We start from the raw sequence: 27,755 nt of genomic DNA on the forward strand, positions 1-27,755 counted from the left end.
ATCTGCAGTAGACATCCCCCTTCCACTACCACTTCTACAGCTGATAGCTATATTTTTGTTTTTTTCCAGCAGAGTACAGATTAATTTAACTGGGGTAGCAACCACAGTGAATCCTAGCAGCAAGGTGAGCAGAGTTCAGCCCTTCGTAACATTTTTTATCTTGTTTGTCTCTATTTGCTCTACTTATCTGCTGTTATCTCATTATACAAAGCTATTTTTTAACCCTATCGGAATATTACGGTACTAGTTGCATCATAAGATGTTAAGTGTTTCTGACATAACAAACTGCTAAATGATGTACTGCCAGTAAGAGCTCATAACTTAAAAAACACAGATGGTCCCAACTTGAACTATTTCAAAAAGTTTTTTTTTCTGTATTGGTAACTATAGATTTGAGAGTTGGTTTTAAAAAAAATCTGAGTTAGGAGCATAGCTCCCATACATTTTTAGTGAGACATTTAGTTCTATTGTGCTTAATGCCTTAAAAAATGTCAAAACATGTCAATCTTAAAAAGGACTGATTTTAAAGCTTCTGTTATAATGATTCGAGAATGCAAATTTTGTACTCAGTGGAAGAATAGAGAAGTGTCAGGTTTCTTTGAAAAAATGTTTAAAACCAAGTCTGAGATGAATATTTATTCAAGAGAGTTTTGAGATTCAGATTGATGTCTTAGCAACTTCAAACGATAGCAGTGGCAAATGAATTGTGTAAACAGGTGATTCCACAAAAATGATTTTCTGAAGGGTTAAAAACTCTCCATGAGAAACTCCCCTCTTTGTCGTTTTTTTTTTAAAGTCCTCTATAGATACTGCTTTCTGGGAAAAAAATATTACAATGTATAACAATTATTAAAGACATTAATTCTGTACAGGTGTCAACTGCCCATTTTGAGCTTGCCTACCAGTTTCTGTTTTTATGTCCTCATTCTCTAGTGTCTTTCTTACTTTTCAGAAGGAAATTTTGCATGTTTGCCTTTTAAATAGGGCTGATGCTGCATGCATGCATATGTGTCTGTGTGTCTGTGTAGCCAAAATTAATCTTTTCTCAAAGGCATTTATTCAATTATCATATTCAACACCTAAATTAAGAGATGTTTACTGGTCCACTCCAACTATGAAACTAGTGTCAGAAGAATAGAGCAAGGATAGCATGTATTCATTTAACATATAGAAAAGGTGCATGATCTACTTTTGCTTTGTTTCATATCCAGTAAGGACTATAAAATCACAGAATCACTGAGTTTGGAAGGGACCTCTGGAGTTCATCTAGTCCAGCCTCATGTTCAAGCAGGGTCACCTAGAGCAGTTTGCCTAGGACCATGTCCGGGCGGTTTTGACTATCTCAAAGGATGGCGACTCCACAACCTTCCTGAGCAAAGTGTTATCTATCACAAAAAACCCAGCAAGTGAAGCTGTTGCTTTACTTTATCACAGAAAAGCCCAGAGAAAAGGTTGCAAACCAAGAGTCAGAATATATTTCCTGAGTGTCCTCTTCAGTCGGAAGGGGGAATGATGTTCCAATGACATCTAGCAGCAGCAGATAACATTTATCTAGACATTGCCAGCAGAGTCGGTGCTTCCACCTATTCTCTGCGCCCTTCTTTTTTCTCCCAGCATACTTCAAAGGATGTCAGAATAGCAATTTCTCTGTTCCCCCACAGGATGAGTAGCCCATCAAAGTAAATAAGATGTCTGCTTGCATGTATGCAAATATAGGTAAAATTCTGCCCTTACCTTAAAGATTATGTGAAAGACTTGTATTGTAATGACTGTAAATATATTGTGTTAAAGCTTTTGATATTTTCTAGATATTTATGCCTGCAATTGTTACATTGTGTTAATGTGTATATACATATATATATATGAATATATGCCTAAAGGTAGGCACAAAACAGTCAGCTACTCTACATGCTGTACTAGCTATAAATCTATATGTAGAAAGAGGGGCTTTCTTCTACATTAAATGTTTTATGTACAATATGAGCAATAGTCAATTTTACTCTGGTACTTAAATTTTGATCTTTACTTTTGTAGTGCAACAACTGTGGAGAAGGACACTGATCAGTCTATTCTTTCCATGTTTTATCCCTTCCCAAGAAATAGCATTGTATCTTTGAAACATCTTCAGCCAACATGAATGCATGTTCAAGTCCTGTTTCTACAAAATGATTAGCACTTATGTTGAGTTCAGCAGAAAACTTCTCACGAAACACTCAGCACATCCCAGGATAAAAGCCTTTAGAAAATCTCTCCTTGTTTTGTAGGCAGAATAATGAAGTCATATCAAGAGAGAATATTGGAGAAATGTGATGCAAGATGAAATTGCATCATGACACAATTACACAATTGTGCACATTATCATTTATAAACCTAATTAATAGAAAAACTATTTGTTTTCAATAATTTTAAACCTTAAACACCAATTTCACATATATATCTCATTTTGTTTGACTACAATAACTGGCAGGGAAAATTTTTCAAATGTGGCACCTCTATTAAAAAAAATAAAATAAACTGATAGCATATTTACTTTTTGTCAAGGGAAAACAAAGTGACAGAAGAGAAGTAGAAGCAGGAAGCTTCTGAAAGCTCTAAATACTCTTTCATCAAATAGCTAGAAAGGGCTGGTTATGGTCTACCAGCAGCTCCCACAAAGAACACAGGGAACTATATATTCTGCATCTCAACACACTGGCTTGGAAATGTGAATCTTTATACTTTCCTGTTGTTTACAAACTCTTAATTTCCATGTACAAAACAATGGGCTGTTGTGTACATCTGTCAGAACATACACAAGATTCTACATCTTAGAGGTCCCTTCCTCTGTGAAATGAAAATAATGATTAAACTGCTCATTATAAATGAAAAGAAATTGTTTTCTATACACAGTCTCTAGCTGTCCTAGGAAAAACACAGGCAATAATAAAATAGAAAACTACACTAGGCAGTAACCCAAATCTCATGTACAAATAAATTTCTTCATTCTTATTACAAAAGCAGAAGTGCTATCCCCTTCAAAATCATGCTGAACTGTGAGATATTTTGCATTTAATTTAGAACTGGTAGAAATATATCTAAGCAGAAACAAATGTCTTAGCAATTATATCAGTACAGAGTGTGTTGATGGTTATGACCGTTCTTCAGTCATGAGGGTGTCACAGAATATTAGAGAGATGAATCCTTCAGGGTAACAAATCTTCTTCAAATAAAAACAAACAGAGTAAATAAAAGTAAGCACATTCAAAAGTGATTACTTGTAATCAAAGCAAAAAAGAAATACTCCAGTGAACAGAAATATGTATGTTTTGTTCCCCTTACAAAGGCTCTCCATATAATGAGAAGGTGCCCTTCATAATACAGGTCATACTTTGTGATGTGAAACCTTCTGAGTTGAATGTGACAGCATATTAATGGTAGTTGCACCAACTCAATACTACATTGGTTAAGAGGGATATATGGAATTAGGAGAGGTGAGAAGTTGGCTCAGTATCTTTGAGGATCTGATAAAATGCCAGTTACGTATCAATATTAGAAACTGTTATTGTCTTGTGGAGCAGGGGCTTAATCCTGCCAGCTGTCCCAGCAAGGAATATATATGAAAGCAGTGGATCTCTGGATGCAGGAAGGGTGCAATAGCAGCCCTCACAGCTTCTAAAGTTTTGAATAATTTTTCCACAGCTTTTGATGTATCTTTTTATTATATCAAGAATATTGGCAAACTGTATAAAGGTAAGTAAAACTTCAGGTACAGAGGATGTCTTCCATAGTTTTAAATCATAAAAATACAACACTGGCCATTCTTTCTTTCCTTCCTTCATCCTCTATACCATATGTCGGAACAAGAAAGGCAGGTCCTACTGTCTTTGCCATGAGTAATCTCTTCCTAAATAGCAATCTGGCAAAGAGACACGGACAGACTGGAGTGAGTCTAGCAAAGAGTCAGAAAGATGATTAAGGACTTTGAGCATCTGACATAGGAGGAGAGGCTGAGAGAGCTGGGACTGTTCAGCCTTGAAAAGGCTCAGGGGTATCTTATCACTGTGCATAAATATCCGATGGGGTAAAGAAGTAAAAGTAAAGAAGATGGAAACAGACTCTACTCATTGATGCCCAGTGAAAGAACAAGAGGCAGTGGACACAAATTGAAATGCAGAAAATTCCATTTAAACATAAACAACTTTTTTAGTGTGAGAGTGGTCATACACTGGAACAAGTTGCTCAGAGAGGCTGTTGGAGGATTTTCGATCCTTGGAGATATTCCAAACCCAACTGTACATAAGCCCTGAGCAACCTGCTATAGTTGACCTTGTTTTGAGCAGGGGGATGGAGGAGACAATCTCCAGAGGTGCTGTCCAACTTCAACTATTCTGTGATTCTGTGACAAGATTAGGAGAAAAATCCTACCCTGAATGGCTGTACAGCATGGTTTTCCTTTCATGTATCAGTTCACTTTTAATACACTACACTATTAATGACTGATCCAAGGGCTCTTGTGAAAATTCACGCATAGCACCACTCAGCTCCCAGCACATGAGGTCTAGCAACCTAAATACACCTCTGGAAACCAAGATAGACACAACTACAGTGCTGTCCTGAGGAAAAGGAATTTGAGCTTAATAAGAAAAGGCACACTGTTAAATATTGTCCTCAGCTGATGCCTCCCAGGGCACAATTCCAAAAAAGTAAATATTCGGGCATGTGACACAAAGAAAGATATGGTACACTAGTACATAATCTTGACTAGCCCAACACAGGAAAGACTTAATGTATCCCAAGAGACAGAAAGTTGACTTCACAGAACTGTTTCTTTTTTTTTTCTTTTACTCTCTTTTAATAAATCACTAGTTTAAAAATAGATACATTTTCATTAGTGTCCAGATTGCTTTCTCCTTCTCTTTCATCTCCCCTTGTTTGCTGCAATAGTTACAGTCAGCCAGAGAATTCGTGACAGGTATTGATGAAATACAACAATCTTTAGGGAGAGAAAGGTTTCATATAAAATGTACAGCTTATCTTTTTATGCTGAACTTTCATGCCAACCAAATGAAAATAGATCACTTTATGCTTTAACAACACAGACTCAGAAGAATATATACTGGAAATGTAGATAATTATCACTGGAAGCCTTACAATATGCTACCTACCTTTGTCATCGTAACAACATTTCCCATTTGCCAGACACATATTTTGCTCCAGGTTTTCTTTAAAATGACTAAAGAATCATTTAAACTCCCTCTGTCTTTATATTCCTGGAGAGAGGGATTCCCTTTTCATGAAAATTTCATAGGAAGAAAAAAGGTTTAGAAGAGAAAAAACCTGTAAACTACAGCCAACATTTATATCAACCAAATGGTCTGGTACATTACCTAAAGCAAAAAAAGCTTCCACTTGGAAACTAAATTCAAAATGACCTTGTGCTTTTTTTCAAAAAGGCTGGCAGCTGAGGTCACTGGAGTGAATTGTGATAGACACACCTTCTCTTTGTATAGTTAGGAGGCATGTCTGGTACATGAATTACTGCCAAGTAGAGAACAAAAAATACAGCAAGGAATATTGTTTCATTTCTTTGTAAAATAATGGCAAATGTGATCTACGACAATTATGACTTTCATGAAATATTGTAAATTTTCAGCAACTTTATTTCACCATCGAGTATGTTCTATCCTTTTCAATTTAATGTTCATAAATTAAGCCTGTTCTTTATTGGCCTCTACTGTTAACAACATAAGCAACAGTAACCGCATTTCCCCAGCAGGCAGATCCCAGCTGCACATAATATTATACAGTGTAGTTTAAAAATATATATCATACTTGTGTTAAAGCTGACTAAATCACTGAATCAAATAACAATGAAATGGAAGGGAACCTGGAACTGCAAGTGAGTCTTTTAATTGAGATTTAAATATGCAAGCTGAAAGCAAACTCCACACTATTCACTTTTGTAGGAAAATTGTTAACAGTAATTTCAGAAGAAAGCAATTTTCACAGGGCTATTTTTTCAATTCATTCTCTAAGGAAAAGATGAGCAACCTCTGTCAGAGGATCCTAATCTGTCAGTAGGACTGCATGAGTCTTCAACTTTTTTCTACAATAGCAATTTTTCACTGGAATGTTTTGATTGACAGATTCTTATTTTTTACATCTGCCTCTTTTGGGAGCAGCTTAATGTTAAGATGAAAAATACACTTGGGGTTTCAAAACAGGTGGAAAAACTCACACTTCTGATTAAAAGAGAACTGCTTCTAATCCTGTGTTTTCCACTGTGCCTGAAAGTGTCCTATATAGAGAAAAAAACACATCTTGACACTTCTGAAACAGTTAAAGAAGAAGGGGAAAAAAAAGAGTACATGTAACTTACCATTAAAGTTTACTGCTCGGATGTAACCAAGTAGCTCTTTACCATCAGTTGTGCTCATCCTTGGGCATAGACCAATATATCCAGGACAGAGATCTTTATGCATGTTGTGTAGTGCATAGGCCATGGAATATACAGCATCAATTACAAATTGAACTTTTCCTTCTTGCTCATACGCTGAATCTCTTGCAATTCTTTCTAAGCCTAAGGAAGAAAAACAGTCAGTTTACTTCTATTTGTGTGCATGTGTGTATGTGTGTGTGTGTGAAAATTCATAGTAGAACATAAATGATTGCAATCAGAGTGGTGGGTAAAATTAGGACTCAGTTATCCATCAACTAAATAAACAAGACAAGTAAAAATATGGCCATCTGGTTTTACCTCTAATCATTGTACACTGTGCCAGGTATATAAACAGTATGTTGAGTTCTGGGTTGGGAAGGAGGATAGAACATTTAATTACAAGAAAAAGTTTTTATATATATATATATATATGTCTGTATGTATGTATGTATGTATACGTATATATTTCTACAATCTTTCTTTCCAGTTTACTGATATTCATTGAACAGCTGGTTATTGTTATTTATAGAACATTTTTACAGGAGCCTGCTATTCTGTTTTAGATAAACTTGAGGCTACCTTGATTTTTATCTACATCTATTGTTTGATATGGATTATTTAAACATGCCAGGGAAAGTAGCTGAATATTTGCTAAGTGATGTGACCGTCTGTTTCTATATTGAACAGCGCTTATTCTGAGATCTTCTTCCTGTATTTATTGGATTTATAATTCAATATGAATTATAATTCATATTGAGAACCATGTATTGTCTTCTTTTCCCTACAGGGACAGTTTTCCTGCAGAACGAATACAGAGCAAACAAAACATTATGAAATTTTGATTCTAGTGGGATTGCCAACCTCAATCATTCATGTCCAAGTCTAGAGACAACTTTTACTTTCAGGGTGATAGTACTAAGTGGAAAAGTTAAAAAGTAAAAGGAAGGAAAATTATATTTTTAAGCAGACACCCAACATGAAATCCCATGTCTCTTACAGTTTACAGGAATTCTGCCACTGATTTCAAAGTCTCAGAATTTTAATTTACAGGGAGAACGAAGACTCCGCAACTACAGATGTGAAATCTGCCCTACTGAAGTCTACAGTCAAGCTCAGTTACATTGGGTCAGTTGGCTCAATGAACAAAAGATTTAATACCTAGAATAGCTGCTAGATCACCAAATCATTCAGTTTGAAAATATTCCATTCACATTGTTTCAGACTATTTATAAATGAACCAAAATTGTATGCATCATTTCTTTACTTTAATATTCTATGTTCTAATTTTTAATATTTTATTTGCTATGTTTTACTCCTATTTCTAAGCACAGGCTTCTCTCAGTTAGATATACCTATTTTGATATACTTAAGTTTTTAAAAGTCCATTATTTATGTCTGAAAATATACTGCATTCAAGATCTTTCTTTAGGCAAAATATGCAAGCACAAATGATGTGAAAAATAAAAATACCAAAACAAATAGTAGCTCTACTCACAAGCCTTTCTTCTGTTTGCCTACTGTGCTTTGCCACTGTCTCCCATTACAGTGGTAACAGGTAACTTCTTAGAACTGAACAAATTTGTAATCTGATAATCAGTAGTGTTTTGTGCTTTAAACACCCCTGAGCACTGGGAGAGATAGATAGCGCTGAAAAAATCATGACATCCTTTTATTTCTCCTCAAGGATTAGTAAAAAACATCACTACTTATTGAAAAAGATACTGGTCATTCAGAAAGGAAAGCATATAACCCCTTTTTGTGACTGATTACAAGTAATTTGATAGATGCTTTTCAAGACATGCTATCTAATGATTGGCAAAATATTAGTAAATAGCATGAGACACATGCTAAACAGAAAAACTTTTCCTTGCACATGCTGAAGCTAACACAATTAGTTAAAATGCACTGCCCAGACATAAAGGAGGATAAATAGGATGCAGATTAATTAGATTACAACTTTATTAAATTATTTCATTTGGGAACTAGCTTCCAACAGTGATCCCCAGGTAGAGCTTGCGAGCCCTACCTTAACTGTTCCTGCCTAGATAAGGACTGCCAAACAATGACAAGACAGGATTTACAGAGCTGCTACAGGCACACAGGAACCAATGACCTGTACGTGCTCCCAAGAGATTCCTCATCCTCTGAATGGGATGGTCAGGACAAGAGAAGTTTGAAGGAGACATACATCTTTTTATTGCCAAGCTAGATATAATTCCCTTCACACATCAGACAGATGTATGCGTATGTTGAAAGGCAAGGGATGGTGAGAAGACAGGAGGAATCCCTTTCTATAATAAATAATAAATCAAGAAACACTGAAAGTTGCAAACCCTTATGCAAATACATTGTACTAAGTGGTACAGCTATTAAAAAAACAAAAAATTTTAGTATTGCACTCCCTATTAAACTGTAGCTTAAATACATATAAGATTTGTAGAAATTTCCTCCACAATATAACATTTCACCTTTAGTTTTCACAGATATGTGGTCAGAAAGCATTTTATCATATAAATTACAGGAAAAAAAACCAATGAATTTATTAACACGGCATGTGTTTCCTTAATTATGAAGGAGTGAGTACCATCACAGAATTATCAGTATTAAAACTAGCAGTCCTGCAAGGCAAAAGACAAGAAGAGTCTCTGTGCTTTCCATAAACCAAGAAAAAACAGCAAATTGTTTTTTGTGCTCTTTCTTTTTGAGGTTTCTGTTCATTTTCTCATTCTAGAATTCTCAAGGTTCTAAAATCATAATTTACAAAGATGACAATAACTTATCAGCTTAACTGACTGCAAAATTTGATCACGTTACACTTCCCTAAAGAAATGTTAATGTATAGCTATAGAATGATGCATATTGTCTAAGCTATAAATATAGTCAGCAACTACAAAGATAATATCACATATTTGGAAGACTACCATTTTTCTTCAGACCTGTTTATCAAGTAATAACAGTTTCATTTATAGCTTGACACTGAGTTCTACAAGACATGCTTCTACACACACTGGTGACTTGAAAGAATATAACACATATCTCACAGCAGAAATATTTTAATGCTTTCTTAACGACCACTTTGATTTCTCATTCTACAGTTTATACTCAGGAAAAATTGCATTGAGCTATGCCTTTGCTAAAAAGAATCAGAAGATGTTCCCGTCTCTTGAGCCCAGGCACTTGACCCCACTGTGGTCTGACAGTGTGACAAGAACTGGGCTCACACCATCCTTACTCTGATTTACATACAAAGGAAATCCAGGAAGATGGACATAGTGCTTTCCAATCCAGATGATGAGAAGTTCAAGCTTGGGGAAATTTTAGCAAGATGTCAAGACTTTTCCTGACCAACAGAGAAAATACATAGATATAAATCTGGAAAAACCTATTGTCATCATCTATTCTCACCTGCAAATAACTTCTTCCCACATGAGCTAGAGAAGAGCTAGGGAGGGTATATCACTGGTCCAGGTAAAGTGACAACTGTTCCTAGCTCCTCCTGTTTGAATTCTGTTTCCAGAACACTAGAATGAGCTCAGGAAAGATCCTGCAGGAGCCTGTACCTGTGAAAGAGTTGCCACTGATACTCTTCCACTTCCTAGAACAAGAGTGACCATCTGGACCATTGCAGGTATTTGCCTTCATCCCTTCTATCCATTTCTTTTTCCCCTTTGCTACTGTAACTCCTGTACTGCAAGAATAATTGCACCTGCTGCTCAGGATGGTGGAGATCGGCTGTGACAGGGTAGGATAAGCGGTAAGGTGAGAGGTGGATTAGGTGAATAAAGGAATGTGTCTGGAGTACTAGTCTGTAGGTGAAGAAGAAGCAAGTGACATTGTCAATCCCCCCGCTATGAACTGGAAATCAAGGGATTTCAGGGAATCTACTCCAGAAAAATTAAGCCTTCACAACAATAAATTAAAATGTATTTTAATTAAAAGTTTAAAAACACAATAGAGTAAGTAAATAAAGATTAATATAATACAGCTAAAATATGAATTCATACATGGATGATGATATCACCGGTGAGATATCTAAAATAATCAAAACTAATATCTAACCAATCAAAACTTAAGTTGTCAATCTCACCAACAGGTGACTAATCTACTAAGGAATAAATGTTACATAACTTATCTATGTTTTAGAGACCATGTTCTTAATGATGAACTTAGGGCATATGTAGATGAAATTTACACACTAATAAAAGTTCATGGCAATATAAAGAGTCCAGAGCAGAGTTCCTATTTATTATTCTCTTATGAATATAAAAAAATTCTAAGTAAGGCAAATGGATATACCTATTTTGTAATTTGTGATATAGGGAAATTTTGTTTGGGGTTTTGTTTTGTTTTATTTACTGCCGTTTCTGGAAATTCAGGTGTCTCCAATCATTCTGTTTAATATTAGTGTCATTTAAGGCAATTTGGGTCAGAGTGCAACCTGCATTATTTCTCATGATTATTTCTATAGTTTCAAAAATCTGTCCTATATATCTACTTGAAATCTTAATTCATGCTCCTTGAAGACCAAAGGTTAGAGTCAAACACTTTGTCTACAACAGATGGTTAGAGCTCCAGACTGGAACAGTATTCTGAGGATTCAGGGTTTGAGAAAGGATTTGTGCACCGGACAGCTTTGGGAGACAGAAGCGGGATTCCAGTTTGGTGGAATGGAGATATTAAATTTCTAAACTAGAGCAGATGAATGCACTCTGAAACCTAACAACCATTTTTCAATTCTTTTTATTTGTGTCATATTGATTTCTACCATTGTAGTTTCTTATTCAGAAATTCTTATTCTTTATTAATCTTGTTCTTTATTACCAGTCATTCAGTGTTTTGCCTCGGACTGACTGGAACATAATTGCCCAGGTCACCTTTTATGTTCAGGTCAAATACTGGATCAGTGTAAGCCTTCCACTGTTTTTTGTGTCCTGATACTCCAAAGCTTACCAAAAATCAAAGTTAACAACTCAGAAAACTTCTATCCAACTGTCTGAAAACTCTCAGATATATATTGTACAGATTTTCAGTTTAAAAACTCTCATCTTTAGCTGTTGCAAAGTGTCATAGTCTTCAGTTACTTAAATGGAAAATACTTTTTCCATCATCATCTCGTAAAATTATATCATTTATTTCACTAACATAATATTAATATCATACTTACAACTTTTCTGTGTCATTATTGAAACAACTAGCAATGGACTAATAATTCATGTGAGAAACACTGTTGACTGTAGATTTCCCTTCATATGATTTTATGGCACTTATTTCTATATTTGCTGTTGTTTATGTATCATACTTTTAGGGTCGTTCATTTTGCCTCATGGGCAAAAACCACTATTTCATTTGAAAAAAACAGCTTAAAAAATGAAGCCTTTCATGTCTTCCCCTTCAGTTAGAGCACAGCAACACGAATAGCTGACTGAGCAGAGAGAGAAATCCTGCTGCAAGAGGGTCAGGAGTCTCCTAAAGTTACATTTGTCACCAGTGAAGAAAGATGCCTTTCAGAAAGCTTGTATTCCTCCCACCTTTTCTCAGTCTCAACCACTCTTCTTTTTCCCTGTCTCCTCTCACATGTGCTGAATGACAAATCAGCTCTTTTACAGCCTGTGCTCTAATTCAGGAGAGAAAACTCTCTGGTAGTAACAGTGCGAGGACAAGTAATGGAGTGTGGGGGGAGGAAAATGACAATAAAAATGATTTGTGAAAATGATAATAGACAAAACTGTTACTGATGAACAACTTTTATTCTATTAGCTTCTCTTTACCTATATTTGTTATATTTGTTTGCGTATAATTATTGCTTTAAGCCAGATAGTGCATCTGTATAACTCTTTGGGGATTTTTTCAAACTTGTGTTGACCATTTGGGGATTTGCAATATCTAGTAAAATTTCTTCTGTTCCCAGCTACTATTCACATTTTTTCCTCACATCTAAATTGTTTATCCTATTTACTTGGCTCACAAAATGGTTTTACTTTAACTTCACTTGGAAGCAAACAAAACCAAAGATAAACATTACTGTGTTGAGATAGTTCTTTTTGTGCATGCCAAAGATAACTAAATCACAATCATTTGTAAATAGTCTACCATTAATCTTTAAATCAGGGATGATCATTCTCTATTCGCCAGAATTTGCTAGAACTTCCCATCTCTGCAGCAACGTTTTTTCCTCGGAAAGTTGTCATCTATAATTTTAAGAAATTCTAAGTCATTTTAGCAGTCTCAGCAGGAAGCACCAGGAGCATATGTTACTCCAGTTAAATCCTTCCCTGATTATTCAGCTGTTTTCCTCGCACCTTATAGAGAAGCTCCTAAGAGTTTGCTCTCTCTGAACAAATAACATAATAGAGATCACCATATTCACTTACTTGAACTTAAGGGTTGATATATTTTTATCGTGGGGGAGTTGAGTGCCTTTTTCAAATAGCCACTTTGTAACAGTGAGCCTTGTTTTGAGAATGAGTTAGTTCACAAAGAGCCCCACAAAAGCTACAGCTCCTCTATAATAGTATGATATCAGTTTAGGAAGCAATTCAGAGAGGAAGTTAAGGATTATATCAATTTTCCCAGCCATTCCAAAACAAAATTGAGAATGTGGAAGCAATGATAGTGAAATGAAGCAATTTGACTGTGTACTCTCCTCCAACAACCAGCAGATGTGGTTCTCTGGTTTAATGAACTTGCACCTGGTGTAACTTCAGCGGTTATGCCTGTTTATGCCAGCTCACAAAAAACATACAGTAAGACCAATTAGTGAGGGTCTGAGTAAGAAACAGTTTTTCAAACACTAGAAGAATGTGCAGATTTTAAAATGCTTCTTATCCAGAACTGGGGTGAAACCTCACATTTTTAAACCACTTTGCAAACAGAAAATAGGAAAAAGAACACTTCAGGTGAGTGACAGTGTTTCCAGGATTTTTATTTCAATGTCACTTTAAATGATAAACTAATTTTTTGGTTTGTGTGTTTTCTAAATGCCAAAGTATAGCACTTTCAAAATGCTTTTCCTGCCCAGATATATTTTTCATTGGAAATACCATAACATTTTTCCTGACCTTCGCAGTAAATCAGAAATTAGTTTCAGCAAAACCCTTTAACAAATACACAATAGTATACATCAAAGTTGAGTTAAACTATAATTCTAGTCACATTGTTTTTTTCTTAGAAATACTACGTGTGACATTTACTAGTGTGTTTTCCATTAGAAAAACAAACTGAAGTTGCATTAATACAAGGTTCTTTTTTCCTCATCTCTGTGCTTTCTAAGAGTCCCTAACAACGGCTTGAATTTTGTTATCAGAATGAAAAAAATCCCTAGTTTTTTCTAGTTAATGCCTTCAAATTGCTTAATTGTAGCTCCTTGAAATAGCATATAAAAGGCTGGAGAACACATGTTCAGAACTCTCAAGCATTTAAGAACTGAGTCTACTACATCTAACAGTGACAGTATTATGTAAAATAGTGTCCTGCAAATCCAAGATTTGCTGTGATGTATATGCTAAGCTTAGCAATAATGACTGTGTTCAAATAACGATGAGTCATCACTGTATATGGTTTCTGCCAACCACACCAAGAACTGCACCACACCTGTAAAAAAAAAAAGGTGTCTCAAAATTACAGCAGGATAAATAATATTTCTTGCAGGCCTTAATAGTCAGTATCAAATGAACTGCCCATGTAGGAAAATATTATTATAATAGGGATATTATTATTATTATTATGGCAAAACCTGCAGCTGTATATAACATTTAAATAGGTTATATGTCCTTGCTACCAGTAGATTGCAGCTATGAAACTGCAGGTAGAGCATTATTAATGATACTGTCAGAAGATTCTTGCCCCCCAGAAAAGGTGCTTTGATAGACATTCATATCTACAACCATTCACTTTTTTGCCGGAATATGTCTGACAATCTGAGAGCATATCCCTATTCTAGAAATATCTACAGAAAAAAAAGAAGACATTGTAGGAGTTTAAATAAAAGGGAGAGAGAAGATTGGAGTGCTGAGAAAGGATCCACAGCAATTCATAAGTCTGATATCATAGTAGGATTCCTTAGGTTTTAGCCAGGTTTTATGCCAGAGAGTAAACTACTTTCAGATGTAGCAAAGCTTTATTTATCATTCATTCCATGCATTTTGCAGATTTCCTAAACATTTACATATTCATTCAAATAGTACTCAAGTCCCATCTTGCTTTATCCTTTTTTTTAGAAGACACTCGAGTCAGAGAGTCATATCTCAGTTTTGCTCAAGAGTCTTACATTCTTGCAAATTTTGTATAATACAGCATTTAGAAGAGTTAAGGTTTTGTATGTATCAAAGTAATGCAGTTGATTTGAATCTACGTTACCGTTGAATTGCACTTTATTAACCCTGTAGTTAATATTTGTTCTGCATTATTTATGCAAATAATAAAAAAATCCATAATTAAAAAATTCAATTTATAAAAAAACAAGTTTCAAGTTGACAGATTTAAGACGGCTGCTTTTCATTTTACACACATCATTCTACAGTTACAATCAAAATTCAGTTACAAAGGTAAAACCATGATTTTAATTACCATTCCTAAATTCCACACAACTACCTAAATTCTACAAAACCAGGAAATTTCAGCCTCAAAAATTACAAGTGTGATTTGTGAAAGAGAAATGTTTTTATTTATCTGATTATTGACCAAATCAGAGTTGTAAAGGGGAAAAAAATTATTGAATTATATCACAAAAGATGTGTTTGTTACAATTAAAACACGTCAGAAGTCTTATTTGACCTTTCTGAACTAAAGGAAGTAAAGGAGAAAGCTTGCTTACTATTTGCTAACACGGAGATCTAAGGACTACTTGATCAAAGACATATTGTAAATATTTTTCAAACTTTAACTCTCAAAATCAGAGGTACGCACTGATTTCGGTGCATTCAACCTTTTCAATTCTTCCTAGAATTTCTGTACCCATAAACATAAATGTTTTCATTAATAATAGCAAATAAAAGAAAGGAATAACATGGAGGCATTTGTCAGTTCCATCCTACTACATCTTCTCTAAAGCCTGTGAAAATTTGCAGCTGCTGTACATCCTGTTCATGTGATAACTGGGATCCAAAGACACGCTACGCAATTCAGTCCTGCTGCTCAGTAGCCTAGTGCACTCTTGCTCTTGGTAGCCCAGTGCACTCCTTTAGGTACATACAATCTGGCTGCTAAGGAAGCACACAAATTTTTGGAGAAATCCCAAATTTCTTTAACTGTCAGAACAGTGTATAGTTGAGTGTTAACATTTACAGAAAGTCAACCAAATGTTTGGCTGAATTTCTCAAGTTAAAAAAAAAAAAGTATCACTTCAGATCTTGAGGTGGCTATGTGGACAGAACTTGCATTTTCAACAGACTGCACACAGGAATATCTAAATCCAAGAGGAAATTGCTACTGTAATAGTCTAGGCACACATAGGTGGAAATAACTGACATCTGTCTAAAAACCCCACAGGCCGTGAGCACTTCTAACACGGACTTCAATACAAAACTACAAAGTCTATAGCAACGGCTATCAGCTTGAGAAAGGATTCAGTACAAGAAAATGAATTTATTCATTGTGTGTAAGCATTTAATCTCAGAGAACCTTCAGTGCATAGCAACAGTATATATAAAACTGCCTTCCTCTGTTCATTGACTGCTAGAGCTTTTAAGTTTAAGCTTCAAAACAGAAACTCTAGGGACTTTTGTCCTCAGGAGCATTATTTCTAGTTACAAACTTTTGATTAAGACCTTGCTTAAGAAAAGCCATTCTTGTAATTGGAAAGCATTTCCTGGAAGTATAAATGTAGCAACATCCAAGCATACCAATCTTTTAAGTATTTATAGCTACTACTTGATGTGAGTCTCTCCAGGGACACAAGGGTTAAATTACAGAGATATGTCATGAAAAATACTGCAACATCTGAACTGATTATGGTTATGAATGCTGACCAGAGGGCAGGGCTTGGAGTCTGCAATCTTTGGGGTAGTAACATCCCATCAGAGCTATCTCTGCAATAAATATTTAATAACTCATGTTAACTTCATGTGTCATGAATTTAAGAACAGATTGGGAACGTACTATGAAGTCGTACTTGGACTAAGTATTTTGATGTGATGGTTTCCCACAAAGTACTGGATCATTTTACCTGGTCATGAAAGGGAGCATTCATGAGCTTATAGTATTTCCTCCCGGTTAGTCACTTAGGGCAGGATGCTTCTCATGCAATTTTAGTGATCCATCTGGAGTTAATTGCCTAACCTCTTTTTTTTTTTTTTTTCAAGGAGAAGAAGGAAGCTTCTGAGAATAACTCATCCTATCTGAAAAGAAGTGTTTAAGGAAATGGGAATAAAGTGCCCTTCAGACCAGACTCTCTTTCTTGTGTGACTAGTTTGGACTAAATCCCTAACTCTTAGAGAATTAACAGTAGGCAAGATAAATCCCAGCCAAAATATGGATTTGTCTTTTGCTAATCATGAATTTAAACAGCACTTCAACAAATGGCTTATCCCTTTTTTCAAGAATTGGGTAAACTCGTTGTGGTGTCCAGCATTCCCATTTGAGAACAGTTTTTTCTCCATTGTTTAAGCGTCACTGTCCCCATGTACTCCACTCCCTACGAGGTGTCAGTCCCTTAACCCAAGACCTGAGATTCCCACAGCCACCAGCCCGCTCATCTCACCCTTCCTGCTTCTCCTTGGTCGCCTGTGTTCATCTTACCTTCCTTCATTTATTTGGTCCTCACAGTGCTAACTCTTCATTCACACTTTGTTGTAGGTCTGTATGAAGCTTTTTGCAGTCTTCTGATGAAGCCTACTGCTTGTACAAAACACTGCCACACACTAACTGTCTACTGTTTAATTTTCTGCTACAGAGAGATTCAAATCCAACAGAACAAACACTCAATTATGCTTAAATTTTGATATAGTTATAGTTTTGTTATGTTGCAGTGGTTGCAAGGACTGTCTTTAGTTATGAGAAAATACATCATATTTGCATTTATTCTCAGGGCTACATGTTACTATTAGGGAGACAATTATGAAAAAAGATTTCAAGACAATTTGCAATGAAAACCAATGTAAAAAATAATAAATATAAAAATAAACAACAACAAAATTTCACTTTGAATTACTGCTGTGTCCATATTCTCATTAGCAAATTTTCAAAACAAAATTTGTGGAACTGGACAAGATAGGAGTAGTCATGACAGAGTTTGGATGTGGAGATAAACTGTTTTTTTCAGGAAGATCTGATAGTAACTTTTTACAATATTGCGGACAAAAAAGCTGAAGCAAATGTTGCTTTAACTTTTCCAGTTACCCTATCCACTTTCTTTTTCCCTTGTTTCCAATTTTAATGATCTCATCACATCACAAAAAACAGGACATGATGTTGAAAAAAAGTCAATTTCACTACTGTAACCAGTAGAAAAAATTCTTCAATGTCATAGAAAGTTAAATATTTTTTTTCTTTCAGTTTTTCAGTTTTATATAAGAAGACCTATTTTTGATGGTCAAAATGGAAAGGTTGGGGTCAAAAGCTCTGAAGAGCTATAGACTATAATTGTATCATGTATTACTGTAAAAATAAACCTATGTGCTTTTCTAGAAATGTTGAAATATCACTGAACAAGCTTGTAGACAACAGCCAAAATGTAACATTTTCAAAAGGAGAAAATCTGCAAAATGAAAATCTGTAATTTCCCTCTTATCCTAATTAAAGCTGTTTCTTCAGCTCCTGACAAAAATAAAAGCACCATAAATTAGAATTAAGCATCTAGTTAATGGACTGCTAGATGCCACGAACAGGACATAGACAATTGGCTTCTGGAAAGGGATTTCAATGTAGAGCAGGAAGACAGTTTACCCACAAACCCTATTCTTCCCACAACCTAGAAGATAGCTATTTCTTTAATCACAAAGTAATTAGAGTTGATTGGCTTGATTGCTAAATTAGGGACATTAGGGGGTTTGCTCCTTTAGCAGGTTTTCTGCATGGGCTCCATTGGCATCATTCTTACAGCTGCAAATACCCATGGGAAAACCCTGACAATCACACTCCAGGAAAAAAACTTCCCTTCAGAACTGTCCCCTTCAGATACAGAGAATCAATTTGCTCTACTTGTTTGTGTGCATGTGTGTGTCAGCAGAGGGGAGACGCAAGAAACATATTTGGAGATGGTATTTTGGAGGCGAGGAGGAGGGTGGTAGAAGATATGCTGTCAGAGCTTTTGCAGCAAATTTGAGAACTATCTTGCTGGAGACAGGCTAAATTAGATAGTGCTGAACACGATGCTCGTGATTAAGCAGCAAACAATGCCCAGAAAAGTATAAAGGTTCCTATGGTATAATTTAGGTATCTAACATTAAAAAGTAATCAAAAATATTCTTAACTGCATAAACACCTTTGAATTTCAAAACTTTACCAAGGTGCTTGAAGTTTTATCATTTTACACAGCTAAAACCAGGAACTTGAGGGCCTTTCCTCTCTACCTAGGGCTATCTGGAATTCACAGTAGAAACAAGTGTAACTCCTCACAGGGGATGAATTCCATAAATATATCAGAGTACACCAAACTCACACTGAGTTCAGTACAAAATAAAGCCATCTGATCCTCACCTTTTCCTTGAAATATTTAGTGAATAAAATACTTTCTTAGGATTCAGATCTCACCTCCAGGTGCCAGTACACTAATAACAATAATGTAATAAATATGCAAAGTACTGTTAAAGCATCAACTTTCTCTTGATGGGATGTACTCACATTGTCATATTTTACATACCGATATCAGCAAACCCCCTCGTATGAATTATTATGAGTATAGTGAGGTTTCAGACCTGCAATTCACTGTACACTCTTACAGCAGTATTCTGAGCCTGAAGTTTTATTTTCATCAGTGACTTCTACTCACAATATCAACCCAAAAAGATAAATCTGTAGTAGCTTTTACATATCGCTGTAATCTTGAGACAGTGAGTGTCTGCTTGGTTATTTTGATACTTCAGAAATCAAATGAAAAAGGACATAACTTTTTTGTATTTAAAAAACTGCCTATGATAGTCATTATAATATCATAAACCCATTTCAATAACCAACAGCCAGTCAAATCAGTTTTTCACCTGATTTCTTGATCAAAATTGAAATTCTCCCTGCTAGCCTCTTGCAACACTTTTTACTATTATAGATAAGCTTTTGGAAAAATCAAAACTCTTCCACAGAACACCACAATCTTGTGCAGTTCATGTTCCAATTTACCAAGTGCAGTTTGATATCACTTTTCCAGGCCTTTGCTTCCTTTCTACTATTCTTGCCATCAACCCTTTGGTTTTACTGCCTGAACTTTCATACCAGGAATACCCCTTCCAGCTCTCTCCAGCAATCAGAGAAGCCTGAGTTTATCTTCTTCTACTGGCCAGTTGCCATAGCTATACCCCAGATTTCTTTATTTCTGCCTGTTCCACCAGGAACGTGCTGACTTTGGTCTCCAGACCTGCTGTGAGAGATAGAGACGGTATGTTCTCAGGCACAACAGCTAATACAGCTTCAGGAAATAGACCCAGGAGCCGAGTACAGCTTATGGAAAGAGGTAGGTGCACAACTAAGAGGCAAAGACAACCAGTTAGAATCAAGCAGCTGTCACTGTCACTAGTTTGAGCAGTCCAAGTAGGTTTGTGAGGAGCTGTGCTAATAACTCTTGCAGTTATTCCTTTCTGTGCCTGACCAGGTTACAGCTTGTATCATAACCTTTAGTTTACAGACTGATGGCAAAAGCCTCAAAATCAGCTAACTGCTTCACTGCTACATTTGATATGTAAATATGTTTTGAGTCCCCAATACAAGAAAGACATCAATAAACTGGAGTGAGTACAGTGGAGGGTCACCAAGATGCTCAGGGGCCTGGAGAGCACTTGCCCTGCGAGGACAGGCTGAGGGAGCTGGGCTTGCTCAGCTTAGAGAAGAGGCGGCTCTGGGGGACCGAACAGCACCCTCCAGTGCCTATGTGGAGGTTATTTGGAAGACGGAGCAAGGCTTTTCACAGTGGGGCATGGTGTGAGGACAAGAGATGATAGACATAAATTGAGACAAGAGAGGTTCAGACTAATATAAGGAAAAGCTTCTTCCCCTGAGGACAGTCAAGCAGTGGAACAGGCTACCCAGAGGGATTGTGCAGTCTCTCTCCATCCTTGGGGGTTTACAAGACCCGACTGGATGAAGCCCTGAGCAACTTGGACTGACCTCACAGCTGAGCCTGCTTTGAGCAGGTCCCTGCCAACCTGAATTAACCTATGATCCAATATTCAGATGCCACTGCACCAAAAATGTCTAAACGAATGCTACCAAGCAATCTCAAATGCCTATGTTTCTGTGGATGAGCACAGTCTGGATGGAGCTCGCTTGTGACTGAGCTCTGGGGGGCTTCCAGTGAAGTACTCCCCTCTCACCTTGCTCCCATACCCCAGCCCAAACAGCAGGTTTGGATAACACAGGTTCTGCCAGCGTCCCTTTCTTGATTTGTCCCTCATTCCCTAGATGATTAAGAATGGCTGAATGTGAACAGAAAAACAAATAGATTTACATGGAGAATGTTACTGGATGTGACCTCATCATGCCAGATGTCTGTATCTTTAAGAGCGTGTAACACAGACAGAAGTACAATACACATAGTGTTGCCAGATTGGAAGATTTTTATTGTGAGTATTGTATTACCCAGCCTTTTTAATTCTTGCCCAGGAGCCCTGTGATGATGGGAGGGGAAAAAAAAAAGAAAAGATGGAAAGTGGTAGTGAGAACCTTGGTCCATTTTTAAATATATTTCAATATGTTTTTAAATATGTTTTTAAACAGTGGAAAGCTTGTGTGACCTCAGTAGATACCAAAGTTTTAAAAACAGAAGGAAAAGCCAAAATGTACTTTGGTAAGATGATTTTTAAGCCAATCTAATGATTTGCAACTGACTTCACGACTGTGAGCATTTTGCAGCTCACAGCACTGCTGGCCTAAATCAGTTCAGTTTCAAAGGCAATCAATTAAGTTAGGGTGATTTACAGCCCCCCTAATTTTGCTCCAAAATTTAGTGTAAAGAAGAATACCAAAGGGGTCAGGATAGGAATTTGATTTTTTAAAACAAATTGCACTACCGTCTGTTAAGGTAGACTGATTCCTTCTTAAAAATGTTCTGAAAAGATGTTCTCTGTTTTAACAGAATCAGACAGAGAGAGGGCACCTGTAGGGATAGAAATTCAAACCCAACAAAAAACCTAGATTATGTAGCTCAGAGAAGTTATGGCCAGTCTCTTCTTTTAACATTCTCCAATTTAAAGGGTATGTACACTTCGTTACACTAAATTTCTTAGTAACTGATGTATAATTCAAAAGATGACCATCATCATAAACATGTCAGCCCTGTTATACTTATTTTGTAATTTCTGCTTCATAAAAACTATACTAAAGCCTAAAATAGGTCTGGTAATGTTCAGAAAGGGCAACAGAAAGGGATGGGAGAGAAACACAATAACACAGTAATTACTATTCAGAACGGAGAACAACAAAGACTTTTTTTCCTAGCTGTAATCAGTTTATAATTACAGCCCTGCAAACAAGGCAACACATAAAGAAAAAGCTATAAACTATCAGCCTGCTCCATGCTATAAATTTGAGGTCTCTTCAGGCTTTTTATCTTCACTGCCCTCACAAACAATTGGAAATCTGTAATTTTTAGCCTACAGCTCTCTTCATCAGTAGCATCATCCAGATGTGCAGGTTAATGTCCCGGAGAAGCCAATTTATATAAGTATAAAAAATAAAAATTAAAAAAAAAATTAATCTCCATGGAGAATGACAAATAAAAGCTTTCTTTCTTCCCTATTTTGTGCATTGGAAATAGCAAAATAGCAAACCATAAAAAAAATAAGGTTCTTAATAAAATTAAATAATAAACATACATCACGGCTTCTTAACATGAAAAAGACATCCAGTTATCTTCTGTTATGATTTTAACCTCTTAATGCCTTGACTTTGAGAAAGACTTGTCAAAGAGGGATAGGAACTTTATGAACAGGCCCATCACAGTAACAGAACATTTTCCGAATTCTATTTTCTACATTGATATACGCATATTATTTGACTAGACACTGAAGGAAGAAATCTCAGTGAAATCTAAGCGGCGCCATTTCACAATGATCAGCGGGAGATTTTGCCAATAACAATTGTGAAACCAGATGATGGCTGAAAGATTATTTGCTTTATTTGTGAACAAAACAATGCATTACTTGTTATTAATTATCTTCATTATTCACTGTAAAATAAAAAAGCAAAAAGAAAACATATTCTATACAAACAATATTCAGACTGGATATTTTTGATGACTGGTTAAACAGAATGAAGTTATTTTTATCACACAGTTTTCCACTGATGTAAAAAAATCCTAATTTTACAAATGTAAAGACAGAAAGAATGATATAAAATTAAATGAATGTGATGTATATACACTGGGTGAATACACCCAGACACTGGCTGAACAATTCATACAGAACTATTTTTGTACTTTTTTTCTTTTTCTTGTCTCGGAGGCAATATACACTTGATTAGAGTTTCCGAGTCTGTGACCAAAACACTTTCACTATGTATTCTTGGTGGGAATTATCTTATAAAGCAGATTATCTCATAACAAATCTTTCACAAATCTACAAAGCAGTTTTGCATAGGTAGGAATGGCAGAATCTGGCCTACATTTTTTTTTTGTATTATTTTTCCAAGAGCTTTCTAAAAATGATTCTTGATTTTTTTTATTCACTCATGGGAAATGAAAGTATATATAGTTGCACATGAGAAGAACCATCAGTAATGAAGGGTCAGCTCATACTCAAAATACAAGTTTGCCAGCTTAAGATGGAAAATGTATGCAAGTTTGAGATTGCACATAATTTATATAATTCCCATTATAAAATGACTAAAGCGGTCTGGCAGAGCACTGAAGAAATGGATTGCAGTTAACCCATGTAATCTAGGAGACCAGCCAGTCACTATTCAAATACTTGCTACATTTGAAAAAAAATCTCTGAAGAGCTCTGCTAGGCTCTTGCCAACTGTGCAGGCAAAAATGAACTTTTGCTGTACCAGGATGGGCCATTCTTGGCACATGAAGAGAAGTAGGAAAGAGAGAAAGCTTGCAGAGCCTGAGAAACTAGGCCTGCTCTTAACTTTTTCACCAGATGAACAAGATGGAAACAGCATTTGCTACAATTACAGGAGACTTCAGCCATTTGTTAGTTGAAGCCGCTGTTTCTTGTACCTCTCATAAGGTGGGCGCCAAACAGCTCAGCTCTCCAGGCTGCCAGCATGGGCGAAGGAGGCAGAGGGGACATGGCAAAGTCTCCATGGCTGATGCCTATTTAGCCTAAGTCAAGTTTGTCCCTGTCTTGCCCTTGCTTCGTTCAGAATGTTTTCAGGCTGAAATACCAGCGCAAGAAATTGTTTAAAGGCGGCAGATAAGCAGGAACAACGGGAGCACTGTGGCTGAAATCTTTCTATTTAAAATACATTCCCATTATGCTCTGGAATAACTGCAGGACAACTTCTAGAATTGGTGTAGTTTCCATGAAACAGTAACAAAGATCTTATAAAGAGATACACAAAACAGATATTACACAAGGACTTTTAGGTAGTCAGGTAAAATTCTCCCTGAGCGCTGTCAATAAACATACCTTGCTAATCTCTTTTCAAGATTTGACCTCCAAAATTATTTTGTGACCAACCAGTCTACAGAAAGCCTGCTGCACTGTTCCACAAGCCACAAAAGTAAATTATGGCTAAATGTGGACAATGTGCCAGCAAAGGAAAGCTATAGGCCTACTTTGAAACACAGACTTGACATAAAGATGGGAACTATGACAAAAAATTACATTGCACCTCTTAATAATTAGTCCTGTCAGTTCATTCAGGCTCCTATTAGTATGTAAGTGCCTCAGTGTGCTCATCTGCATCACTTCTGCCTTCATGGAACTGAGGTTAGCCTAATTTTTTATCCAGGCCAGAGTTTTCCTCAATTGCTAATTCAAAAGTAAATGGATTTTCAGTAGATGGACCTGAAGATCTAAGTGTCACCAAAACATTGGCAGCATTTAATTTCAACACCACTCAGGATCTCCTTTGACAGCATCGCATACACAATCAATAAAAAGAGTGAAAAGATTCATCTTTTTAAGACTCCACACCTTACAGTTGTTGAAAAAAATGAATATTTAAGAAATAGGATTTGATGAGAGGGTATTTTATTTTTAATTCTAGTGTCCCTATTAGTAGAATCAAAGCATTCTAATATTTTATTTCTCTTTGTTCTAGACTTTTCTTAAACAAAAGCGATAATCTTCCTTCAGGAGCTAAAATTTTTATTCTTTTATATCAATTTTTGCTCCAGTTTTAAAACAATAGATTCACCCTGGCATGCAACCACAATAACAAAAGCTACTATGGATGTCATTATTAGCATTGATAATAATGTAAACGGTAAATCTGTTGTTTGTTGTCCTGCTGATGCTGGGAAGGAAGCACATAGGAAAAGCTACCACTTCTGCTGATACCAGGAGACACAGAACTTCATCAGGGAAAAGTATCTGAACATTCTTCTGCTCTACTGCTGTTTTACTGCATTACATTCACAGACAAGCACTGCTTTGATTCGAGTTCTTATAATTCATCACAGCACAGATTCTCAAAAGAGAAAGTCTGTTTAGTCTATCTCTGTCATCATAATGACACTAGAAACACAAAATAGCCTGCGGCTCTGGGTGAGTTAATTATCTATGGGATTTTTCCCCTAGGACACTGTCTTGAAGTACTAACACATTAACCTTGTAGACTGTTCTCTTAGACCTTCTGCACAGCATGAGATTACTACTAGTCTCAACTGGTTAGTGTCAATTTTCCTGCTCTCCAGGGTTACTCAGGTCACTCCTCAGTGCCTGTAAGATTAATTTCCCTCATAGGGACAGGGTAAGTTTAAGTGAACACTTAATTTAAGTGGTGTAACATATTCTGAGCAGAGAAAAACTAAGCATGACAAATCTAATGTTTGCCCAAACACTATCAATGAACAATATCTTTTATTCAGTATTTATTTATGCATATATATTCTAAAAATATATCCAAAATATCAATTTTAATGAAAAGGACGAGGACCCTCCAACAATATACTTCAGTTCGCCAACACCACAAATGTCATAAAGCTTCATTTATATATGATAAGGGGTGAATCTTCACGCACTGTAAATCACCTGTGTTCATGTTATTTACAATCCATTATATAATTATCCTTCTTACAGAATGATGACTGAGCAAACTCCATCGAATTCAAATGCAATAAATATTTAGCAGAATATTCTAAGTACAATATAAAGATTACAAAATAAATATATATAATTTTCTAAATCTAAGTGCACTTTTTCATGTAAAATTTTACTTTTTACTTTGCACTGCCTTTGGACAATGGAACTGAGTGCAACAATTTTACATTTTGGTTCTTGGTGTAAACACTACACTACTGAAAAAAAATCCTGATTTGCTTAACTCATTGGAAATGTTGCCACTTACTTTCCTTGGAAACTGGACATAATTCATTCTTTTAATTTTTAGTTCTGAAGGATCCTTTATTTTTGCCTTTTAATTGATATTTCCTACATTTCCTGATAATACTCTTGATAATAGAGTAGAAGAGAGATTGCCTGAATTCAGCTTCATCGGATTCCTCACCTTTTTGAAATCTAAGAATATGTTTCTTGATACTGCTGTGGAAATCATTGATAACTGACAAGTAGCTGAGCCAAAAGCTTTTATAAAACTATACAGTCTACAGAATACTGTCCTTAGTCAAAAGGCATCATCTCTGTGAAGCTGTCACACAAAACTTTATTCAAGACATCTGACCTTAAGTCTCAAAAGAAAAAAGTGCTAAACTACTGAAAGTTATGAAGAGTGGTTTTAATTATGCCCTAAAAAAGATGTTTTTGCAAATTTCAGAGAGTATTTAGACTTGCTGAAAATCTGATCCTGAATTAGTCTAGTTTTGCAATGAGCAAAAGCTGCTCTTTGTTAGGAAGAAGTTGTGAAACTCAAATCAAGCAAATGTCGGTCATATCCAAGTACAGCGTGGTCTCTATTGTGCCTTAATATAAAATCTAGTAAGATCACAGCCAAGTTAGTATAGTTGCTCTATAACGGTGTAGGTAGCACTGTGGGAAATCCCACAGAAACACAGATGATAAACAAAACACTACTCACTAGCCATTTGCTTTGGTTAATCCATGTGTGTAATAGAATTATTAGCCTTTAATGAGCATTCCAATAAAATTATGAAATTATTTAATTCCCAAGATGTTCGACCCCCTCACAGAGCAGCCCAGCTTGCACTGCTCCCTGGCAGCTGAAACCAGACACATCCCTAGCAGTTTTCTGAAGAAACATCCTTCTAGTCTACAGGAGGCATAGAGAGAAAAAGTTGCCTTCCTAATATTTGTTTTAAGCCTCTTAAACAACCCTTCAGTAAAGCAAAACTGAATTTTAGAAAGCAGACATTTGGAAAGAGCGGTGATATCATTTCCTCTCTTAACTCTACCAGTTCTCAAGATTTTTTTTTTAACTACAGGAAGTACCTTTTTGAAAGGATGCAATTTCAAAACTAGAATTACTGAGTTTAGTTGATTTACTAGATGTACTTTACCTAGTGTGTCTTTGCAGGACACCCTTCTCTTCTAATGTCTTCAGTGAAATGAACAGTAAGCTCAGTCATTTACATGCCTTGTAGCAAATAACCCATTCAGTCAGCAGGTAGTGCAGCTATTACTGAATTATTGCTGAAATGTCTTCAGCATAATTCCTACAAATCTTTTGATGTTATCTTTGGGGAATGTTATTTTTCTCATCCAAAAAGAAAAGATAAAAAGAGAAGGTGAAATGTTTCCATTCTGTTAGAGAAATTTCTAATTATTAACTGTTCAGCGTAACTTTAATAAGATATATTGACAGGACTCTGTCATCTTTCACTGAGCTCTAAAGTAAACTTTTTTCCTCATTAAACCCCAAGAAGCACCATTTTAGATCCTTTTAATCAACTTATTGGTCATAAAATGAATTGAGACTAAAAATAATGGGCTAGGGATGTAGGATTAATGCTTGCTTATCTTTTTAAAATTGATAATAGCAACTCTTACACAGATTTGCCAAAATTAATGGGCCATTCAAAAGTGACACATAAAGGACAACCATTGCTCAACTGTTTTCATTAGAATATTTTTTTGTTATGCTGGTGCTGTCAATGGAAAGTATCAAG

At 35.9% G+C, this 27,755-nt stretch overlaps 1 protein-coding gene across 2 annotated transcripts in view; it reads right to left on the reverse strand.

Annotated features, from left to right (window-relative positions):
• The window catches only part of LOC106495926 (metabotropic glutamate receptor 8), a 193,340-nt gene that overhangs the window by 126,927 nt on the left and 38,658 nt on the right, over window positions 1–27,755 (reverse strand). For both annotated transcript variants that reach the window (XM_013956490.2, XM_013956489.2), the window contains exon 4: window positions 6,359–6,559. In XM_013956490.2, the coding sequence (XP_013811944.1) occupies window positions 6,359–6,559 (201 nt within the window). The remainder of the gene's footprint in view (window positions 1–6,358; window positions 6,560–27,755) is intronic.

Source organism: Apteryx mantelli, chromosome 1 (assembly GCF_036417845.1).
Source record: "Apteryx mantelli isolate bAptMan1 chromosome 1, bAptMan1.hap1, whole genome shotgun sequence".
NCBI classification, from domain to species: Eukaryota; Metazoa; Chordata; class Aves; order Apterygiformes; family Apterygidae; genus Apteryx; species Apteryx mantelli.